Genomic DNA, 17,555 nt, shown 5'->3' with positions numbered 1-17,555 from the left:
AGGTTCCCCATCCCCGTCCCCAGGAGATGCTGCTGTGATGGGGTTCTGGGGTCCCCCTGCACTGCACCCCGTCCGCTGGCAGCAGTGACTCTCACTCAGCAGGTACAACAGGAGGTTTATTAGGCAACAGATGCCCAGCTTCTCACAGAAGCGACAGTACAGCAGTCAGAGACAGTCCTTCCAACCCGTCCTGGGGAGAAGACCCCGAGGGGTGCCCCTCTGGGGTGTAGCTTTCCCCCTCCTCAGGCTGGCTGCCTTCTAGCTCTCCCTTCCCCTAGCCTCTAACTGCCGCCCCCGATTCAAACCCAGCTCGGCTCCTCCCTCCTGTTTGTTCAGGGCAGAGGTGTAACCTGCCAGTTGTAGCCCCAGGATCATCCTTAGCCACTGGGAGCTATTCAGCTTGTTTCTCATATCTAGCCTGAGTCTCGCATTTGCACTCCCCCCACTCCATCACATGCTGCTGCTGCTGCTGCTGCTGGGTGTCCCACCCCCTCCCCCCGGGGGACCCTAGAGGTTCCGCTCCCCTCGGCCCCGGGGATGGGGCATGGCACTGTCGTGCTGTGGGGGGCAGGGGCTGATGCACTCTTCTGAGGGACATGTCACTGCTGTCCATGGGGCCCTGGCCATATCTATTACCCCCGCCCCTCAACCCCGGGGGTGTACACCGGGGGCGGTACGTACCTGACAGTCCACTCCCACGGTTGGGGGACACCCGGGGGGCGGACGCCCGGCTGGAGCTCCTGGATGGGAGGATGATGTGGAGGCCGGCATCACTGGAGGAGGAGTCCCTCTCCTCCTCCTCCGGTGCCCCGGGGGTGGGCTCCTGGGGGGGCCCCGGGGTGCGGGGCTTGCCTCCGGGGCGGACTTCACCTCCGGGGCCTGCTGGGGCTCCTTGGCCGAGGTATCAAGAGTGGCCGGAGGGGAGTAGGTGTGCCGGGGGCCCAGGATGGCACTGAGCTCCCTGTAAAAGAGGCAAGTGACGGGGGCAGCCCCAGATCGGCCGGCCGCATCCCGGGCCTGGGCGTAACCCTGCCGCAGCTCCTTCACTTTACTCCGGACATGATGCGGAGTGCGGGCAGGGTGACCCCGGGCGGCCAGGTCCTCGGCCAGCCGAGCGAACGCATCCGCATTGCACCTCTTGCTCCCCATTACCTGGAGCACCTCCACCTTGCTCCAGAGCCCCAGCAGGTCCCGAAGCTCGGCTTCCATCCAGGAGGGGCCCCGCTGCCGCTTCCCCGCCTGGCTGCTGGGCTGTGAGCCCTGGCTCCCCTTGGGGGGGGTCCCCTGGGGGGGCTGGTGGGCGGCCATCACGGCGGGTGGGGGGGTGTGTGGCTGCGGAGGAGCGTGCAGGCTAGCCGCGTGTTAGTGCTGCTGCCTGCACGCTCTCTCAGCTTCCTGCACAGGAAGGCAGGGGGCGGGGAGCTTTAAGGGGCCGCTCCACGCGGCCACCATCGAGCTCAGGGGCTGGAGAGAGCGTCTCTCAACCCCTCAGCTGATGGCCGCCATGGAGGACCCCGCAGTTTCGATGTTGCGGGACGCGCAACGGCTACACGTTCCCTACTTCGACGATGAACGTCGAAGTAGGGCGCTATTCCCATCCCCTCATGGCGTTAGCGACTTCGACGTCTCGCCGCCTAACGTCGATGTTAACTTTGAAATAGCGCCCGACGCGTGTAGCCGTGACGGGCGCTATTTCAAAGTTGTTGCCGCTACTTCAAAGTAGCGTGCACATGTAGATGCGGCTTATAAGGGATATATTTTTATGAAGGTTTGCAACACCCATGGCATGCTTTTGATCAAGAGTTTTATGTTAGTGTTTCTTGTCCATCAAAGGACTTACTAAATATGGATGAATCAAAGAACTAATTTAGAGAGTGAGTAAGGGATGGGCTTGTTTTTCATGTAGACCAAGCACGTGTCTTTATAGTCATATTGTAAAAAGTGAAGCCCAGCGTGCTTTGAGCTTGAGTTTTATGGGAAGGATTGCATGAATTGAGAAGTGCCCTTCTCATGTGAGTTCAAAGATGACTTCTAGCAAGCTGAGAGACTGTCAGTTTGTGTATCTCCTCCACTGGAAAAGGGGCCCAAGTCAAGATAGCTGGTTCAGAGCAAATTCTCAAATCCCTGTGATTACATCCCACATATATCGGTCCTTTTGAGAAAGAACTGTGTAATCTTCTGCTCCATACACTTTGAGCGCACTTAAATCCTAGCTTTGTCAGATAGATTTGCTGGAACTAGTTGAATGTCATACTATATGTCATACTAGTCAAATTCTGGTGCTTATTTGAATAATGAATGTTTTATTTTTATTTAATATGGGTGGATTCTGGCCTGCTGTTCCAGCCACCTGCAGCATAAAGTCCGTAGTTAACACTACAGCACTCTGTCAACAGAAGTCACTGGCAGAAGAGATTTCCCAGCAAAGCTTCTGTTGACAGAGTGTGACCATACGCTAAAAGCGGATTGAAAAAGCTCTGAGCTCTGCTGACAGAGTGGCTGGACTTCCCTGCTGCTCTGTCAACAAAGCAAGCACCTGGAAGCACAGCAAGCAGAACTGCCCATTGTTTTGGATGCCCTGTTTGTCAAGAGAGAGCCTCCCAGAGCATCCATACAGTTTTTTTGTAGATGGAATCTGTCAGCAGCAGCATTATGCCGTATGACTGAGAGGCAGAACGCTGCTGGCGAAAGTGCTGAGTGTTGTCAGCCAACTGTCAACAAAACGCATTTTGTGTGTGCACACACCATGAGTTTTGGTGACAAAACAAAGGTTTTGTCAGCAGAACTCACTAGTGTAACTGTAGCCCAAAAGAGCTGAATTCCTTGTTTAGATTATGATAGTGCTTATCTCCAACCCTGGCTTTGCTTGATGATTTTAATTATTACTTTGCATACTTTGTTTCACTGATAAGCCCAAACATACAGTGTAGTGTCATGTGTAGTCAGTGTAAGTATAATTAGTGTAGTGCTGCTTCAAGTAATTATAAAGTAATACTTACAATGCATGGTTCATAAAAAAACCCACACAATTAAAAGGATATATCAAATACTTTAACTGTGATTCAGAGACTAAAGCTGACTCAGCCTTCTGTTGAATAGAATATTTCTGAGACATGAAGACTTGAGCTTCAAATGTACCCAAATTATACACAAGGCAGTCCATCAAGTCTGCAGTTCTGACCTTCTTTAAAAAAAGAAAAATAAGAATACCAAAAAATACTAAATTAAAAAGATGTTCAGCCCCAGGGGCATTACGTGGAATCACAGCTCCAACCCAGAACTGAGCTCCAGGCAGGAGGTTTGTATTCCCACGCAGAGGCCCAGTAAAGCCTGTAAAATCCAGCCTGGGCAGTTTTGTCTGTACTGCTCAGTTTGCAGAATTGGAGCTCCGGTTATCGTTTTCGCTATAAACCCCTTTTTGTTGCTTTTAACTTAGCCCTTTGTTTTGGAGTGACGGGATGAAATCTTGCACCCTGAAAGAGCACTCTATTCTCCAAGGAAAATATTTGTGGTGGGTTTTCTGCCACACCCCCCAGAACAATACACCAGAACAGTGCAGAGGGCCTGGAACAGGATATGGAGCTGTCTCTGTGATTATAGCCTAGACAAAGTTAATCATTAGAAGCAGGCACAAAGGGCATTCTTTCCTCATATACCAAGCTTGGCTATCACATTTTACTAAGCACGTTGTTAGAGACTTTCAAATACTCTGATACCTTATATCTACACAAAAGGATCAGTGCTTTGAATAAATTAACTTGGGGATCAAACACTTTAAATAAGAAGTTATCATTATAGTATCTGCAATAAATTGTGGTAGAAGTTCTAAAAATGTGTAAGTTGGTACATAATTTAGCTTAGTCTTCCTCTTATGCAAACACTAGTAGATGTTAGTGTTTCACAGTTTCTGCTATGTGTCGGTGATGTGTGCATGTTCTCTCTATGTTTACAAGCCTTCATTTCCACAGCCTGGTCAAACTGTTGCTGTATCAACACCCAGGATCCAGAGCCAGAGCTGGTATAAATTGACATCACTCCTTTTAAGTCGAGAGATGTGCCACACCAGCTGAGGAGCTGGCCTCACATCTGTAGGCAGCACGTGTTTCTTATTTCAGTAGAGGTTATAGTGTATCTCCAATATGCCTATTATTAATACTGCTTTCAAAGCTACTTTATTCTGGTTTGAGGAAAAAAACAAACTCTACAAAGTTTTTTTTTTCCTTTTCCTTTACAGTTTTGTATGGAATTGAACCAGCCGACTCTGCCAAACATCCGCAAGTGGAAAGGCCCTAGAGGATGCTGGAAGGGTGTTGTTTCCGAGAAACCCTCAGGCCAGCTACATAAGGTACATTAATCCCCAAAGCTTGACCTTTTACTTCATTTTGTTTTGCTCAAACCAAGGACATATTTTTAATTTGGGCCAAAGCATTATGCAGTTTGCAAGGGGGTGTGGAGTGGTTTGCAATTCTCTTCTATTTTGAGCAGACTCTTCTTGTGGTGTTTGAAAAAATCATTAACAAAAAAATTAAATCAAAGAGTGATTTTTCTTTTTGTGTAGCCAGGAAGCAAGGAAGAATGGATTTTAAAAAAAGAAGTGTGTATGGCAAAGCCCACACAACAAGATAAAAAAGATAGTCCAGCATTCTGCATGCTGATACATTGAAGTACTTCCCCAGTACTACTCTGCTAGTCAGCTAACCTTGGTCCAGAATAAAATGTTGCCAGGAAATTGCTAATGTTTCCAAGTTTCTTAGAGTGCAGATTAAGACCTCACAGGGTGTCTATTTAGAGCTTTTTTTGTCATCTGGAAAAGTAGCTCACATTATGTATTCCATAAAATGTATCTTGCACATGTACAAAGTACAATGGCACTATTAAAAAAAATAAGCAGTTACTTTTACTGCAGCACTTCCAATATTTAGAGTGTATACTGCAGCAAAGTATTTATCCTGTAATGTAATAACCGTTATTTATTGGCATCCTCATTGTTAAAAATATACAAAATATATTTATACTCAGCTAGATTCTGCCAGCCTTCCTGAGGATGAGTGGTGCTTTACTTTTTGAGCAGATGTCTCATTTATGTCTACCTGAGGACTAAGGTGCTGACTCTCTTCAGCATGCCTGGGACTGGTTTGTTGTTGTTAAGTAGAGTAATTTACAGGACACTTAAAATTGGGTGGTTGGGTATTCTGCACGCCTCATGTCATGAAGATGAGACATGGTCCCATGAAAGGAAATGAATTGTTTGTGATTGTACAAGGGATTATTTTCAGTCTGTTCTGGGTATTATTTTTATGAAGTAGGAGGTAGTGGTTGTATCCCCTTAAGTACCTAATCACAGTACTGAAAAAAGCACCCACAGCTTCATTTTTCTCCTCCACATATGAATCATGTTGCTATTCGAGTTGGAGCATGGCTTGTTGTGACAGTTGTTGGGGGCTGTGATGGTTTTGAAGTGGAAGCTAAATTAAAAAAGGAAGTGTTTCTTTTACAAATTAGACATAACTGCTAGGTCTAATCAGAAAGCTGCACAAGCATCATCAGAACTGTATTGCAGCCATTGTTGGAAACGCATTGATTATTTGAATGCTTTTTAGTAGAGCTGTGAAGCACTTAAACAAGTTATTCCTGATTAATCATACTGTTAAATGGTAATAGAATAATAGTTATATAAATATTTCAAGTGGTTTTTTTTTTATACTTCCAAACATATTGATTTTAGTTATAACACAGATTCCACCAGCAGAAGGTTGATTTTTTTGGTCATTTGGGTTCTGTAGTTTCTTTATTGGTGTGTTGTTGCTTTAAGATTTCTGAAAGTGTGCTTCACTCCTGATCCATTTCCGATTTTGGAAGACATATCAGATTCTTAATCCTTGAGTCAAGTGCTATAACTATCTTTAGAAATCTCCCTTTGGTACTTTCCTTGTATTTTGTCAAATCTTAGGTTAAAGTGTTCTTAAAATGAACAACATGTACTGGGCCATCATCTGAGGTGATGTACCTGGCAGAATGCTTGTAAAACACAAAGCAGGAGACATACATTTCTCCCCTCAAGGAGTTTAGTCACAAATGTAATTAATGCATTATACTTTAGTAAGTATCGTTAGCATAAAAGTGTGTCCCCTGGAATGGTGTCCAAAATAAGAAGGGGCATATGAATGTTTAGCATATCTGGCCTGTGAATACTTTGCAATGCTGGCTACAAAAGTTCTATGTGACCAACTGTTGTCACTTTCAGGTGATGTAAATAAGAAGCAGGCAGCATTATCTCCCGTAAATGTAAACAAACTCGGTCATCTCAATGATAGTCTGAGACAGGAGGACCGAGTGGGCTTATAGGATCTAAAGTTTACCATTGATTTGCTCTTGAGTGAAATTAGGTAACAGATATATGTAAGTGGTTTTCACAATAAAGAGATTGCACTACAATACTTTTATGAGGCATGTTGAAAATACTATTTTTTATCATTTTTATGGTGAAATATTTAATCAAAATAATAAAAAACTGAGCATGATGTAACTTGTGTTCGCATTTTTCGTACACTGTGGTGTATCTTTAGCACAGACTGTATCCCAAGACATTTTACAGTGTTAAGTAACGCAAAACAGTGGATAGGGAAACTCATGTTCCTACACAGCTCTTTCATTTGACAGAGGTGCTTTCCATTGTGTCTGGTTTCTCAGCCTCTCCCGGTATTGATTTCCGGCTGTCAATGTAGTGAGGTAGCCTGGAGCCAGAAAATGGAGAGGACAGTGGAGAGCTGTTTTTTTCCTTCTTCCACTTACCTATAGCTATGGAATGATAGTCAGATGAAATAATTGTGGTACTGTTTTAAAGCATTAAGCAATCTTCAACTGAGCAAAGAATTTTAGCTAACCCCTAATGTCTTCCTAAAAACCCTGTGAAGATGCAGCACAGTAGATGCTGCTTTTTTGTTGCAGCTGGTAATGGAAAGCTATTTCTAGGACTGTCTTTAATTCTGAATCATTTGGAGGGAGGTGTTTGAAAAAACTCAGGTAGTGGGTAAGCGAGAGAGAAACACACATGCGTGCGCGCACACATGAAGGCAGAATATCTAAATCAGAATAATCTCCTAGAATTCCCAGGGAACCAATCTCACAGCTGCCTATACTATGTCCTTTGAAAGGCTGCAACTTACGCAGTACCGGACCATGCTGTGTGCACTCACATCACCAGTGGAATAGTTGGTGGCACATTAAATTCAGAGACTGTTGACTAAATTTAGCAGTGCTATGAGTTAAAGGGGCTTCAGCTGGCCAGAAGCAGGCCCACCAACGAGTGGGCAAAGGGAGCAAGTGTCCCTGAGCCTGGCTTTTCAAAGGTAGCAATGGCTGGAGCTCTGGGCCCCTTTGAATTGCTGTGGCAGCGTTGCTGTGCACAGCTGGGATGCAGGGGGGGAGGGAGGGGGCCGCACTGTGCTCCCTCAGGCCCTGAAGGCTGAATGCCCTAGGTCCTTCCCCTTCCACCATTGGCTCCACACCTTCTGGGGCAAAGAGCCAGCTCCCCGACTCCCCCAGTCTCACCCTGGTACCCTCGACAGCTGCCGGAATACATGTATAAGTGCCTATTAGTAATGCAAAGTTACGTAAATTCAACCCTTGATGTAATCAGTTTTCATTAAGGTCAGTGGAAGTTGCGGCTGACGGGTCTTGCCACATCTGGGCTGTTTGGCCATGGAGTTGTTTTAGGTGTAGTGGGCTTAAATTGAAGTGATTGCGTGCAGGAGCTGTGTTACTCTCATGCTGTGCTGTTTATAGCTTCGCTCTTCCCCCTTCTTCCCTGGCGCGTGTGCTAAGTTAAACTTACTCTGTGCCTCCGCTGCATGCTCAATCCACACAAGTCATCCCACATCACGTGTTTTCTGAATGTCTTATGCCACCACTGATGACACTACTGAATTTCGGACCACAGAGCTTGGTGGAATTGACAGGTTCTGGGACCCATCAGGCTGCGTGAAGCTGAGGTGCGAGGTGTGGAATGATCACAGGAAGCATGTCACCACGCTTCCTCCTTTGTTACCAGCTTTTCCCCTTTTTAATTGTAGGGTGTTGAATATTCCGGCTTCCTCTGGGACATGACAGCTGGCATTGAGCTGAGAGATGCATCCTCACAGGAGAACTTGCACACTAATGGCAATGGGAAGCTTGCCTATCCTCACCCTTACCTTGCGCGTTTCAAGGTAGTGGCTTTGTGTTGTGTTGACCTTGTTGACTTGTGCTTCTGGAAGAACCTTTTAGGTAGAAAATTCAAAGCAGCAACGTTTCAGTTCTTGTGACTGAAAGTTCCCTGGCCTTTAATGGAGGCCAATGCATTGGCCTGTTGCAGCATTAGCAAAGCCTCTTGGCTATACTGTGACTGTGATAAGCATTAGCTGACCTTATCCCTCTATATTGAAGAACTGAGAGTGAAGGCCTTTCTGTTCCCATGGACGGAGGTTAGCAATGATCAGCAGATCTGAGCAGCATGGATGGAGGTGTTTAATAGGTCGTGCTGACTTTACTATACTCCGTCTTTTTTATCAACCTGGGGGAAGCACCGCTATCCCGTACTTCACAGATTATGCATGGTAGGATGCGTGGGAGGGTGGGGTTTTTTTTCTGTGGCAATGTCCCCCTTTCAACTCCCATGGCAAATGTCACTCTAAGTCATGTTCCCCCTCCACCAAGTGAGCCCCTTGAAGGTGGGCAAGATTCCAGTAAAAACAACCACAGGACCTTTTGCTAGTCTTTAAAGTGCTACTTGACTGCTTTTTGTTTAGGACCATGTCAGTGTGCTGTAAACTTTAGAGGGATGTTGGGAAGCAGTGCAGAAACACAGGGGCTCCAGTTGTCCTGAAATCTGCAGGCAGAGCTCTCTGAGGCCTGCTGGAGGTGTGGGAAGAGTGTCAGGCTCTGCTCTTCCCTTGATGAAGCAATGTAAAGTCAATTCCACCAGTGAGAGCTCACGTCAAAGACTATTTTATGTAGGTCTCTGGGATATTTGACTTCTGGCCACAATATTGGATGTTCAGTAATAGCTGAACAAAGGTGGCATGATTTGTGTTTTCAGCAGGAATATAGGTTGCATTGGTGTACAATGTAAAAAACTATTTCTCAGGGAAAGCTGCTTCCCCAGGCCTGAAAGCATAGAACTGTATTGCAGCCTGCACGGCATTAGTGTTTGCCTGGTATTTTTAAAAGAAAAGAAAAAATAAATAACGCCCTCCTCCACATGACCAATCCCAAACACATGTACCCTCAATGTACCTGACAGCGTGAAAAGTTTATGCCTCTGTGACCATCCTGATCCTTTCTTTGTTACATTGTTTGCTCCTGTTTAGGTTGGAATGAATGATCTAACACTGGTTAACCTTCATCTGGCTCTGTCATCCTCAGCAGGAGAGAATATAGGGAAGAATCACGATAGCCACAAATTAGCAACCTTTGCACAGACTCTGCAGGAAACACTGAAAGGTATGACATTATTTTTATCCAAGGGCACACACACAAGGTCAGCTCATCTAATTAGAAATGAAATACAACTAATCTAAAACTAAGATCCAAAAAGCCTCACATTGATTTTATAGTATCAGAGGGGTAGCCGTGTTAGACTGGATCTGTAGCAGCAACGAAGGGTCCTGTGGCACCTTATAGACTAACAGAAAAGTTTAGAGCATGAGCTTTCGTGAGTTAACTCACTTCTTCAGCATCTGAAGAAGTGAGTTAACTCACGAAAGCTCATGCTCTAAACTTTTCTGTTAGTCTATAAGGTGCCACAGGACCATTGATTTTATATTCTCACCATTCCCTTTCCCATTTAAATGTTCCATCCCATGAGTTTCTCCATAGGTTTTTCTCTGTTGTTTGTCTAACTTTTCAGCATAAAATCTTTGGCACTAAAACTATCTTATTGTGCTGGGCACATAGTTAACCCTTAAAAATTAACATTAATTAACATAGGGACTGATGCACTTTGCCTTGGCTTGCCATTGGTTTATGTGGAATTGTTCCTGATTGTATACCAATGTAAAACAGCTGTTCAGAAAGCATTACTCATGTCAACAGGATACTCACATGCTTAAAGTTAAATACATGCTAAACTGCTAGGCTGCAATATAGCTTATGTTAGAGCAGAATTCGGACTAGTGGTTTCTTTCTTTCTTGCAGAAATTGATTTTATACATTTACCTCCAAGTATTTTTGTAACTGCTTTGGGGGTGCAGGGGGAAGCGTATCTCTCAAATCATTTGATGCTCTTAAAAAAAAAAAGAGAGAGAGAGGAAGAAAGACAAATCCTATTTTGTTATAATTGTTGTAAATTTGAGTAATTCTGCTGACTTGACTGGAGTTACTCTGGATTTACACCGTGTAAATCAGAGTAGATTTTGGCAGCGAATATGTAATTTAATTAAGAGAAGCTTGACTCTGTTCTCTGAAACCTGCTTCCTGTTCGGGTACTTGTAGGTTAGGCTCAAACAATTTCTTGTGAGGCTATGCAGCGATTGTCCTATTCTTATTGTTAGGATTCTTCATAGGAATAGGAAAAGTGAGCATGTTGTTTGCTATTTCACAAAGGCTAGAGAGTCAGAGAGCTAGAAGGTTATGTGTGTGGAGGTTTTGAACTTGGCCCAGTTTTGCCATATTGGTCACTTGAAAAATTAAGAATCAACATCATTCTCCTATTACAGGAGAGGGATGGGAGACCCTTCTTTTCCTTTGAGCTGCAAAGGTCAGTCAAGGCTGTTTTTAACTGTGGCAAATATTGTTTCTCTTGACTTGAAATTTGAAAGCATTCTTAAAAACCCATATGGGCCAAGTTCAGACCTGGCATAATGAGATGCTGTTTTATTAAAGCCAATAGAGCTGCACCCACTTATTCTGCACCTTAATTTAGATCTACTTCTTTAGGGTTTTGTTTCAGTCCTCTGTTCACTTAGTTTAAACATGGTTTAATATAAGAATGTCCATGCTGTGTCAGACCAGTCATCTTTCTAATTTGGAGCATTATAGAGGCATGGTACAGTTGGGTTGTGTTCAGTTTTTCACCTAAGGTAGGAATTCATACTCTTCGTCTTGAATGAAGACTACCATGTATCTTCTCAAACCATATAACACACAGGTCCTCCTTCAAGAAGGAATTTAAGTAGATGCATGACTTTGAGCCTCATATTGGCTAAATTCGGTCCCACTTAAAAGACAGAATTTCACAGGGATACTCAAGACTTTTCCATCTGTTTAAATAAGATCACTTTGATCCTGGATGATTCTGGCCAGAATAACATGAGAACCCACGGTCCGAGCAAGAGGGGACGAGCATGCCATCATCTCAAAGCTGAGTGCCACTTGACCTTGCCAGCTGAGATTTTGCAAACACAAGGCTGTGATTAGTGAGAGGAACATTTGTTACTCACAGACAGTGAAAAATGGGCTGGTGAACAGCTGTTTAGGGGCCATTTTAATGAAGATTACTACTACCTTCTTCTTGGGGCTCTCTCAGCTGAGTAGCTATCAGCTTTTGGCTCAGGAAGCCATCACTTGATATTAGCAGTTTTGTAATTATGGCTTAGTCTCAAGACTTCTTGTCTTGAAGAGAGTGATTAGGAAAGTTGCAGCAAAATGCTTCTGGGATCCTTATGCCCCATTTTAGTCTCATTTCCAGCAGAGGGATATTATGATTGCATTAGTGTTCTTAGCCAGTGGCCTTTGGCAAAGGCTGCATTGCTGTGTGGATTCTTTCAGGTAGTTCAGCATTTTTTTATGTCCTTGTCCAAGAGCAATTATAAGCCTAATATGCCATGGTGGCCTCAGCTCTTCCTTTCTAAAAGAGGAAGGGCAGTGTCGTGATTTCAGGTAATTAGCATGTCTTGCCACCTGCAACATTGTACCATCATGACTGTGATCTGAGTCATTTCTTTGCTCTTACCCAGACTGGGATCTTTGTTAGTTGTGGGACAGAATGCAAAACTCAGAACTGATGGGTACCATCCAATGTACCTCAGGCTTGGTCTACTATAGGCAGGTAAGAAGTTTGCAGATAGGTAATTCTAGCTATGGCAGTTGTGTAGCTGGAATTGACTTATCTGCAATTGACTTAGGTGGGCATCTTCACAGAGGGTGGTCAACGGGCAAAACTCTCCTGTTGACCTCCCTTACTCCTTGCAATATCGAGGTGTACAGGGGTCGACTGCCAACCCCGGATAGTTCGATTTTGTGTGTTTCTACCAGGTGCACAAAACTGAACTCAGGAAAATAGACCTTAACTGGGTCAGTCTTCCATGTAGTCTAGACGTACCCTCAGGGCATGAAAGACAGTACCCATAAAAGGATGCCTTCAAGCGTTTTTTAAAATGGTGTTTTCTATTTGTAGCAATAAATTAGAAGCATGAAAGTAAACCACTTATTTCCAGAGTGATTCTGACGTTATCGGTCAGGCACGCATTGATTTTCCTCTTTATTCTAATGGAGCTGAAAGTAACATGATTTTTTTTCTTTTAAAACAGGGAGCCATTGTCACAGTACTCTGCAGTGTAGCTGCTACTTATTGTGATATTTGTGATACCCTTAGCTTGAGAATAATGTGGTTTCTCTACTTCATTATTTTTAATCAGGTAAAGGTTGATCTTGCCACCCGCTGTTCCTTATGCAGGAACTTGTTTTATCCTTTCTAAAAGATAGGCAAAAGGATGAACGCTGTATTGTTGCAGCCATGGGCAGTCCCAGGATATTAGAGAAAAAAGGTGGGTGAGGTAATATCTACCGGACCAGCGTTTGTTGGTGAGAGAGATTGTCCAATGTTTTTCTCTTTCACCAGCAGAAATTGGTCCAGTAATCAGGGAAGGGATGAAGAGGGTTTGTTGTTTAACTTAAGCTCCCTCTGCTGGCTGGCTCCCCCTACAGCATCTCAGAAGGTAGATGTAGCTGACTGGACTGGGGGCAGTCAAACCTAGTGGAGAGTTCAGCCTATGGTTAAGGCTGGGTCCGTGGTGGGCGGGATCCAGGAAACAAGCTGAGAGTCCGTTCTGGAGGGACAGGAGCCAAATGCCAGAGCCCAAGACTAAGCTAGAGTTGGAGGCAAGGATCCCTATCATATTGTCTGAAGCCAGATCTAGAACTGGAGGGTCAGTCAGCACAGTGAGCCTGAAATGGAAAATTGAGCGAGAACTGGGGCTGGAAGAAGGGCAAGCTCAGCTGCAGACATGGTGCACAGTGAGCAGGTGTTGATCTGTTTTGGGGGCCAGGCTTAAGCAAGGATGCCAGTCAGCCCACTCTGCTCATTTCAAAGCAATACAAGGGCTCCCTAGTTACCTAGCAGTGAAGTTAATCAGGGAACAGGCCAACAGCTGGTCAGGGATGATCTGGTCCAAAACAATGATTGTAGCATGATTTATCAAAAGTAGACATTTGAAATAAATTCCTTCTCAAAGAATGGAATTTATTTTAAAAAAACACCCGGGGGTTTTTAGTCCATAGGATATTCTCCATCAGATTTTCTGAGGTCAAATTTTGGCTCTTTCAGCATACATCTGTCCTATTTTAGTAGTTTCCTCCTAGTCATTTATCAAGTCATCCTGCAATAACTTCTTTGGGTGAATACCATTAGCATCACCTGTGGTCATCAACAGAGCCCAGGGAGTGGTTTGAGTTAGGTAACAGCAGAGTCTTTTATGGAGGGATGGAAAAGACAAAGATACCTACAGTCTCACTGTCCTCTCACACTAGCATTCACCAGGGATATTTTCATGACAGCATTGGAGCTACACGGGTGTCAGAGCAGCAGGATATTTCAGGAACGGGGATGAGGTTTAAAAACAAAATATTTAGCATCTTGACAGTTACCCACATATATTGAAGTGAGACTTTTAAAGGAGCCTAAAGAAACTGAGCACATAACATTCTCAGTTCCTTTCAAAATCTCAACCTGAGACAAATTCTGAGGCACCTCAGAGTTCCATAAAATTCATTAAATCACATAGGCAAGCATACGCAAGTTTCATTTCTTCTATAGGTATACAGGTCCTAGATAGTTAAGTACCAAAGAGCATTATTTCTGCTTCTGTCACCATGCTGCCAGGCTGCTAGTCTTGGTTGTTTTTTTAAAATGTCTTAATTCTACACTTTTAGAATGGGTGTATTGCACTGTCATGTTTTCTGGCAGTGATCCATCTTTGAAAAAATTAAGTGAGTCTGTCCCATGAAAGCTCATCACCTAACAAATTATTTTGTTAGTCTTTAAAGTGCTACATGACTGCTTTTTTGTTTTGATAGAATACACACTAACATGACTATCTGTCAGTCTCCCCCTTGTTAGATGCATGAATGGGAGGTTCCTGAGGAGGGTTTAAATATATGGGCTAATGAAAAGGAGGGAGTCCTAGTCAAGAGGAGAGCCAGGGTTGACAAGGTCAGTACAGTCACTGAAGATGTGGCCCATTATTAGCAGTTAATGAGGAGCTGTGAACATCCAGGGAGGAGAAATCAGGTCAATTCAGTCAGGGAGGATGTGGCCCATTATCACTCGCTAATGTGAAGGTGTAAACATCCGGAGGAAGAAACTGCTTTTGTAGTTGACAAGACACTCCCATTCTCTGTTCAACACCTCCACATTAGCTTCTGATAATGAGGCACATCCTGCGTGACTGAACAGACCTTGTCAACTCTGGCCCTCCTCTTGACTGGTACTCCCTCCTTTTCATAAACCCATATATTTAAACCCTCCTCTGGAATCCCACCACTCACGCATCTGACGAAGGGGGTCTTTTGTCCACGAAAGTTTGTGCTCCAAAATATCTGCAAGTCTATAAGGTGCCATACGACTTCTTGTTGTTTTTGAAGATACAGAGACTAACTCAGGTACCTCTCTGATACTTACCCTCTTCTTAGTATTTTCACAAAAAATGTCTCAGTTGCAAAACTGTAAAAGGACATCGTTGGGTCATATTTGGCCCAAAATACAAGTCTCGTTTAAAATAAATCAACAAGCAAGAAAGCAAAATCCTTGTACCTTTTACAATACCTAAGATTCCTAAAACCTATAAAATCAGACTTACCAGACTTGGTGGTAGGGTGGGTCAGTCTCTCATTGTGTGGAAGTAGACATGGTTGTGGGAGAAGGAGAGAGGATAGTCCACCAGACATAGATGTTGTGAGGAAAATTCAAAAAGGAAACAAGCAGCATAAATTGTGCAGGGTAGATGGGACTTACAGATTCTTTTTATGAAGTGTAATAAAGCCAGTGGCTATTAATGGGATAGGTGAACTCATGTGTTTGTTCACAACAGATGATTTTTAACTATAACATGACAAGTTAAAGAAGCAAATGGCTCAGTGAGTGGTAAATTCAGCATCACTATTTAGTGGTGGTATTTCTTCTCCTACATCCCACATTGAATCACTGATTTTTTTCCCTCTCTTCTTTTCTTGTCCTGTTTAATTTTTCTAGGAGAAAAAGATGTGATCATCTTAGGTGATTTTAACCAGCCTCCAGACAGCAGTGACCACGATATTTTGAGAAAGGAAAAATTCCATCACCTAGTCCCGGCCAACACATTTACAAACATCAGCACAAAGAATCCTCAGGGATCAAAGTCGCTGGATAACATCTGGATCAGTCGAAGCTTGAAAAAGGTTTTTACAGGTAAAATGTCTCTACCAACAGAAACAATGTTTGCAAACAGATTCTTGAGGTCAGTGGTGTTCAGTAGGAATTCAGAGATCGCCACACACGTGTTTGTTGTCTTTCCATGTATGCCACATTATTTGCACTCCCAGCCCCTCTCCTCCAGCACTGGATACTCCCAGACCCCCTGTAAATAAATGCCCTCCCCACTCCCCCAGAACCAGGGACCCCCAGGCCTCCCATTCTTATTCAATGCCACAGACTCACCAGAGCTGCCACTGGAGCCACTGTCAGGGCCACAACATGCTTCTCCCACCAAGCAGAGCTGTGTGTTGGCCACCCCTGTATTCACCACAATGCAGTGTCCTATTCACCACATGTGGCAAGTGGCAAACATATTGGATGCCGTGGCTTTAGATAATCCACTCTGGGCTGGCATCTTGACTCGCCCCTGTTTAATACTACCTCAGGAGCAGTCCCATTGATGTCAGTTGGAGTGAGATTCCTCATGTGCATAAGTGTTTGTAGAATTGGTCCCTTGGTCTTATATGGAGTAAGTCTCGTGCCTTCTGGCCTCTTTCTGGACTAACCTTTTGTTCTTTGTGCAGGTTACTGGGCTGTTGTGAGAGAAGGTCTTACAAATCCATGGATCCCTGACAACTGGTCCTGGGGAGGAGTGGCTTCAGAACACTGCCCTGTATTAGCTGAATTTTATATGGAAAAGGACTGGAACAGAAAAGAGGTGACCCGAAATGGCAATGGAGTGACCATGGAACACAGTGACTCAAACATCAAACACGAACGGTGATGGGCTAAGGCATGACAGAGGACAGTCAGAAGATCCCATTGCTTGAGGCTCAACTGTGAAGCAGAACTGCCTTTCCCCCCAGCTCCTTCTCATTTAGAAAGCATCAGCCTATGCTTTTGATGAAGTCTTTCCCCTACCCACGGTGCTCCTCCTGGATGTTTTAGGGTGTCTCATTACAGCTGAGCGATTTGTATCTTTTTATGAACACAATGGGCACTTCCAGGCCTAGAGACTTGGATGAGAATCATACAGAAAATGAAATGCACTTTTACTACTGCACATTATCTCTGTTAAAACCCAACAGAATGGGGCTTTTTTTTTTTTTGGTTAATGTTTTTAATTGATTTCTTGTAAAGTGAAGCAATAATGGAGACCATAAAAAGAGAAAAGAGACATGCCTGGGAAACTGTCGCTGATTTGTGGAGCATTGTCTAACACTTGCAAGAACTGACATGACTTAACCAGGGAATACATTTGTTTCTCTGAGCTCAAAGGACTCAAACTAGCTCTATATAACCCTTAGTTCAGATCACGTGTTGGTCACAAAGAAATCTTCTCCCTTTGCTCTTCAGGGTGGAGAGTAATTTACTTCATCCTTTTTCAGAGTCTAGCTTGTTCCCCCCACATGCACCCAGCCAGCTACTCAACCTGGCAGTGACTCTTTAGTACCCAGGAGATAGTGTTGCTCACAAAGACCTGTCTGCACGGTGCCATCGCGCACATCCGTGGGATGTGAAGTCTAAGGCTAACCAACATCCCCAACCAAGACTAACGTGTGCGATTGAACTTTTAATGTGCAGCTGCTGGGCCTACATGGTACACGGCACTGTGGGGCACGTTCGAATTCACACCCCACTGATGTGTGCTATTGCACAAGTCAGGCAAGCCCTACTGTGCGCTTTCCTGCAAACAGAGGGAATACAGTTCTCGAGTCACAGAATGTAAATCCAAAAGGGGCCGTTAGCTCATCTAGTCTGACCTCCAGTATGTCATAAGCCACCAGCCCCCACTCACCAAACCCAACAACTGAAATGAAATCTATCACAGCCCACTGTGAACTGGTTTGTTATGGGCCAAAAGCAGAGAATAGGAGAAGCTGAGATGCACCAGCATTCAAGGTCACCA

The 17,555-nt window shown here is 44.3% G+C and overlaps 1 protein-coding gene across 2 annotated transcripts in view; it reads left to right on the top strand.

The window, feature by feature from the left end:
* The window catches only part of EEPD1 (endonuclease/exonuclease/phosphatase family domain containing 1), an 85,645-nt gene extending 68,822 nt beyond the window's left edge, over positions 1 to 16,823 (top strand). Inside the window, exons 3-7 of one of the 2 annotated variants that reach the window (XM_074986054.1) lie at positions 4,235 to 4,345; positions 8,073 to 8,207; positions 9,348 to 9,480; positions 15,446 to 15,640; positions 16,231 to 16,823. In XM_074986054.1, the coding sequence (XP_074842155.1) occupies positions 4,235 to 4,345; positions 8,073 to 8,207; positions 9,348 to 9,480; positions 15,446 to 15,640; positions 16,231 to 16,430 (774 nt within the window). In that variant the 3' untranslated portion in view covers positions 16,431 to 16,823. The remainder of the gene's footprint in view (positions 1 to 4,234; positions 4,346 to 8,072; positions 8,208 to 9,347; positions 9,481 to 15,445; positions 15,641 to 16,230) is intronic. The other variant, XM_074986055.1, reaches the window with a different exon arrangement.
* The last annotated feature ends 732 nt before the right edge of the window (positions 16,824 to 17,555 follow it).

Source organism: Carettochelys insculpta, chromosome 2, assembly GCF_033958435.1.
Source record: "Carettochelys insculpta isolate YL-2023 chromosome 2, ASM3395843v1, whole genome shotgun sequence".
NCBI lineage: Eukaryota > Metazoa > Chordata > Testudines > Carettochelyidae > Carettochelys > Carettochelys insculpta.
This window is presented reverse-complemented; position numbering and strand designations above follow the sequence as displayed.